The sequence below is a fragment of the Elephantulus edwardii genome, unplaced genomic scaffold (assembly GCF_000299155.1).
Source record: "Elephantulus edwardii isolate Elephantulus edwardi_28Jun2011 unplaced genomic scaffold, EleEdw1.0 scaffold00017, whole genome shotgun sequence".
In the NCBI taxonomy this organism is placed as follows: domain Eukaryota; kingdom Metazoa; phylum Chordata; class Mammalia; order Macroscelidea; family Macroscelididae; genus Elephantulus; species Elephantulus edwardii.
Window position 1 is genome coordinate 14,148,602 of NW_006399767.1, and position 6,000 is coordinate 14,154,601.

At 44.5% G+C, this 6,000-nt stretch overlaps 1 protein-coding gene across 1 annotated transcript in view; it reads right to left on the reverse strand.

Annotated features, from left to right (window-relative positions):
- Positions 1-6,000, reverse strand: part of CUL9 (cullin 9) — a 69,679-nt gene that overhangs the window by 39,018 nt on the left and 24,661 nt on the right. Inside the window, exons 2-5 of the mRNA XM_006881964.1 lie at positions 4,616-4,770; positions 3,773-4,285; positions 554-689; positions 219-412 (exon numbers count right to left, since the gene is read on the reverse strand). Of these exons, the coding sequence (XP_006882026.1) occupies positions 219-412; positions 554-689; positions 3,773-4,285; positions 4,616-4,770 (998 nt within the window). The remainder of the gene's footprint in view (positions 1-218; positions 413-553; positions 690-3,772; positions 4,286-4,615; positions 4,771-6,000) is intronic.

Genomic DNA, 6,000 nt, shown 5'->3' on the forward strand with positions numbered 1-6,000 from the left:
GTAAGGGAAGGGTGGCCACATGTTGCCTTATTTGGCACATCTTCTACATACTAAACCTTCACAGCACTTGCCTCCTCTCTTAGCAGGATCCCTCATACTCTCACACTTCTAGTTTCAGCCTCCCCCAAACGATATCCCAGATCTAGAACTCTCTTTAGAGAATGACCTCTCTGTTCCACCATACAAAGCTCCCAGATACCTCAGGCCTATAATAATACCTTATCCATATTCTCCTGAAGAGTCTGAAAAATTGGCTGCTGTTCACGTGCATCCAACTTCTTGATGAAGAAGAGTAGTTCCCACCACTCAGCCTGCGTCAAGTATCCCAATTCTTCACTCTTCTGATGCTCAGGCTGAAGGTATGGGAGAGAATAGAGCCCATCCACAGGCCTCCAGTCCCAGGAGGGAAGTGCTGAGGATAGAGGAATAGGGTTATCCATATTCATTAGAAATGGAAGAAAGTTCTGAGAGACTGCCTAGTTGAGAGCGGCTTTGTCCCAGTCACAGCTACTCTGTTCACAGACATGCTGTCTATGTTCTCCCCTAAGCTCACCTATGCCCAGCACAGGAGCCCCTGCCCCCTTCTCCACATCTTCTGAAGGTGTGTCTCCAGCAGCTTCCTCAGCCCCCAGGATCTCCAGCATGTGCCAATGTACCCAGTAGGTGCGGCCTGTTGATGCCCAGAAGACCTGGGATGGAGGAATGAAAGGAGGAGGAGAAGGAATTTCTCTGAGCTGATGAGGTTTGAGATGACATGGGACACAGTCCTCAGAAACATACCTCACCAGGTTTAGAAAGACTTGAATGGAGCAGAAGGTCCCTGGGCCCTCTGCCTTCTTAGCCTTGGTGTCTCTCCTACCCTCTATTATCCTTACTCCTGCAGTGAGAGGATAAGTGTTTTGAAATACCAGCTATGCTTCCCTGACTTCACAGTCCCGCTCAAATTTCCTCAGCCTTCCAAATGGCCTGTCTTCTCCCTGAGGTGGTCAAGTGTTTGAGCTCTTTTTGTTGTTGTTGTTGTTGTTACGTGCCTTCGAGTCACTTGCGACTCATAGCGACCCTATGTACAAGAGCTCTTTTTAGTATTCTAAAAAGAAGTCTTGAAGCAGAGTGGTTAAAGAACCCAGCTGCTCACCTCAGGCCCAACTATTTGTCCCTCCTCATCTTGAAACAAGAAGCAAAGATGTACTGAATCAACCAATCCAAAGAATTAATGGACTCACACAATCCTCAACTTCATGAGCCTGAGACCAGAAGAACTAGATGGTGCCCTGATACCACCACTGATCACTCTAAAGGGATCACAGCAGGAGATTCTGGACAGAATGGGGGACATGTGGAGTAAAATTAAAAAATGTAAAAAAAAAAGTCAGAGTTACTGGTCCAAAAGACACTTAGTGGAACCCCTAAGACTATGGCTCTAGTTAACCTTTAAAACTGGAACAAAAACCCATCAACAAACAAATGTATAGAAAAACTGTGTTATAGTCACACAACAGAATACTATGCAGCACTGAAAAACAAGGAACTCATGAAATATACAAAACGGATGACCCTGGAGGACATCATGCTGAGTGAACTATTTCAGCCACAAAAGGACAAATACTGCATAATGCCACTATTATAAAACAGGACTGATATGGAGGTTGGGGGGAAACTAAGAAAAGCAGGGATAAATAATGTACACTGCATTTAAAGATATAAAGAATAAAACTGCTTAAAAGGCATATATGATTAGGTATTACTTGCATGACAACAGTCCAGAATAAGAGCTGCATAGCAAAGTGGACTGAGAGGGGATTGTACTACAATGATTTTTTTTCAAAGAGAAATGCAAACTGGGGGTGGGGAAGGGCAGGGAGGAAAGCTATAACAATGAATGAATAGAAATCCAAGTTCTCTATAAACTTTCACTAAAATTTCAATTTAAAAAATACAAAAAAACTGAAACAAACCACTATGGTTTAACTTTCACTATGGTTCAACCAAACAATGTTCTTGTTATGTGCCAAGTCCCTGTGACTCATATCGACCTTAAGTACAATAGCTCTGAACCCTGCCCTGTCCTGAGCCAGTCTCAATGACTCTGACATATCTAATCCCCATTACCACAGTGACTGTGTCAATCTATTCACAGGGTCTTCCTCTCCTGTGCTGTCCCTCCACCCTTCCAAGTATGATGCTCTTCTCCAAGGACTGGTCCCTCCTGGCCATGTGCTCAAAATATGTGAGATGGAGCTGCAAAATCCTACCCTAAAAGGAGAAACTTAGTTTCAGCCTCTCCAAACATACTTGTTCTCCTGGCAGTCCAGCACCACAACTCAAAGGCATCAATTCTTTTATCATCCTTAGTCACTGTCCAGCTCTGTGACACACAGCAAGCAATTGTGCTTAGGTATACTTTAGTCTCCAGACTGACACCTACTGCTCTTTGGCACTTTGGAGAGGTCCCTGACAGGAGACTTCCCCAGTGCAATTTGTCTTGATTTCCTGTTAGTGCCAAGCGTGCCAATTGTAGAGCTGAGCAAGTTGAAATTGTTAAAAACCTCAATCTCTCTCCATCTATCAAGGTGCTGCCTATTGGCTCAGTGGTGAGAATCTTTGTCTTCTTGATGATAAGCTTCAATTCATATTGAAGACTATAGTCTTTGACTTTTTTATTATTATTATTAAATTTTATTAGTTTTAATGAACATTTACAGGGATTTTGGGTTTTCATTCCTTCATTGCTGCACCATTCTCTCTACCCTCCTCCCCAGTTTGTTCTTCTTCCCCGCCATCCGAATGTCTGTTTTAATTGTCCAATTGCCACAGTGCTTGTCAAAGTCAGTTCTGATTAATCTCCTTTGTCGGTGAGTCTTTGACTTTCTACAGGTTCTTCTCAGTTTCAGCAAGCAAGGTTGTGTCATCTGCATAATGTAGGTTGTTGATGAGTCTTCCTGCAGTCCTAATGCCACACTCCTCCTCACAAAGTCCAGCCTCCTGAATGATCTGTTCCACATACAGATTGAAAAGTTATGGAGACAGGAAGCAACCCTTTCCTGATTCTGAACCAGACAGTGTTTCCTTGCTCTGTTCTGAGGACTGCTTCCTGGTCCAAGTATAAATTTTTCATTAGAACGATCAAGTGTTCTGGGATTCCCATTCTTCCAAGGTTTGCCACAATTTGTTGTGATCTACACAATCAAATGCCTCTTCACAGTCAATGAAACACAGACATTCTTCTGATACTCTCTCCTTTCAGCCAATGTTCATCCAGAGGCTTACAGGTGACCAGAAATACCGGTGAGACACTCACTTTTTAGGATAATCAACCAGAAAAGATCAAAGGAGCAGCATTTGCTCAATGATAAAGCCAGAAGGCAGAAAGGAATAGGATTGAAGGATTCATGGAAACAAGAATTATAGAGAAGTGGGGGGAAATGTGATTACTATGACTGTGGGTATTCTAATTAAGGCTGTAAAACAAAATGTCCATGAATGACTGAACGAAAAACCAATTTGCTCTGTAAAATCACACACCACACACACACACACACAGTTGCTAACTGAAAGGTCAGTGGTTCCAAGCTACCAGGCAATAAAAAGGAGAAAGCTGTGGAAGTCTGTTTCTAGAAAGACTGGAAATCCTATGAAGTAATTCTCCTATTCTATTGGGCTGCTAGGAGTCAGCATCAACTTGATAGCAATGGATCCCCATGTATCTGGCCAGATGCCCCTGCAGAGAAGCCCCAGGCACACCCCCACCCCAAGGTCCCACTGACACACTCACCTGCACAGGGGGCACCCCATTGTTGCTCTGCCGGAATTCACCCTCATCCCCAGCACTGATCTCCTCGTAATCGTCCAGCATGCGGACCTGCATGCCCATCTTCAGCGTCTGCTGCACATACTCACCATAGCCACTACGGCTTGAGAACTCTGCACGTCGGCGGAAAGCCCGCCCTTGCCTTTTAGAAGTCGTAACAATGGTGGGAAGCAAGATGGGGGGCCCTGCAATGCACGGCTGAAAGATGGAGCGGGTGGGCCGAGATGAAGTGCCCTGTTCACCGAGGTTCCTGGCCCAGCCCATGCTCCGCACCAGTTCTGAGATGAGGCTGCCCACAGCCATACTGAATTCCAGCTCCCGCTGCCCGCGGCTTTTCTCCCTGCTGCACTCCTCCCTTGTGGGGGAAGGGAAGCTGCGGCCTCCAGCCCCTGGCTCCGGGCTGTTATTCAGCTGGTCCAGCAGAGAAGTGACACACAGGTAGCGCTTCACCAGGGAGAACAGCAGCTTTCCCGGGATCTGCAGGATACAATTCTTGGTCTACGCCCACCTTCTCTCCGCTTTGGCCCTTCTTGTTCCCCTTCCATATCATTCTCTACAGAGACCTCATCCCCAAGGCCTGAAGTTTTCAAACTTTGGCTTATTTAAGAAAAGCACAGGGACTATCTTACAACACACAATTTCAATGATTCTGACTGAGAAAGTCTAAGGAGGGGAGCAGAGAATGAACTTTCCCTTTAATTAGCTCCACAGGTGGCTCTGGGGGTGTTAGAGGGTCTTAGACCACATTTTCAGAAATGTGGCCCTAGGCAACATTTACCACATTTCCCCCGTTGCTGCTGGAAGTACCTGAGGCAGATGAAGGCCCTCGAAGGCCATGCAGTGTTCTTCAGAGGATGTGGTCTCTGCAAACAGCTCCAGCAAAGTATAACGGCTGTCAAAGTCCATGTGCTGCTCAATGCCATCTTGCTGGCTCAGTGACAGCAGGACATGAGCCCGACTCCCTGCAATCAACACTCAGTCTGTAACTTCTGCCTCCACGATACCTTCTCCCTGCCTTCCCTAACTCTGTTCCTTACTCCACAGGCTTCCAAATATCTTTGAGATTGAAACTCAAAATGATACATTTTCATTATAGTTTATATACATATATGTACTTTATAAGCAAATTCCTAAGTGTTTAAAGGAAACATCTCAAGTTCTCACACTTATCTAGGTGTCATACATTGATACTTTGTTTTCTGGAAATGTGACCTGTCAAACACTTGGGCTCATTTCAGGACCTAAAATCCCAACCCATAGTTTAAAAATGAAAACCAGGGGGAGCTCTGGTGGCCTAGTGGCAAGGAGCTGCAACTACAATCCCAGAGGCACACAGTTCGAATCCACCAGATGCTCTGCCGGGAAAAGGAGGAACAATCTCCTCCTGTACCAGTCAGATCTGATTTGACGGTACACTCACACAAAAATAAAATAAAAAAAAAATGAAAACCAAACTCATTCTCCACCACTACACAGGGAATCAACAGATAAACCAGGTACTAGTATTTTATCCTATTCACATAACATCTGTAATAAGTCTATTAATTTTCCTTATTTCTTTTGCATTGAACTGAAATTCATCAAATACTAGGTTCTCTCATAGAGCAGGGAATTATCCTCTCATCATTTTTGTTCTTCCTCCCATGGCCTCATTCTCTCCAATGTTCCTTCTTCCCAGCCACTTCTTGTCAGGGCCTGCCTGGCTAAGCTGCAAAGCAGGATAAGCAACGCATTGTAAAAACAGTAGGACCACTCATCTTGGCTTGACCATCCATTCTACAGTAAGTAAACAAGTCCAGGAAGCAGTATGCTAATGAATAAGGAGGGACCAAAGGCCTCAGATTTCTAGGAATGTGATACCTTCTTGTTTTCCAATAGATATCACAGGCTATCCTGGAAGATGTCTTTGTTTTGTGTTGAGGTCTGGGAATGTTTGATCTACCAGTCAACATCTCAGACAGATAAGAGATAATGCAATTACCCATGCAGGCATGTTCCTAAGATGTGTGTGTATATATTCCCTTGCCAGAATATTAAACTTGCTGTGGAAAGAACCAGTGGAGAAGCTCAATATCAGCTGTGAAAACTAGGCCAGGAGCTGACTGTGAAACAGACCACCAACTACTCATATGCAAATTCAAGCTGAAGCTGAGGAAAATTAAACCAAATTCAAGGCAACCAAAATATGACTT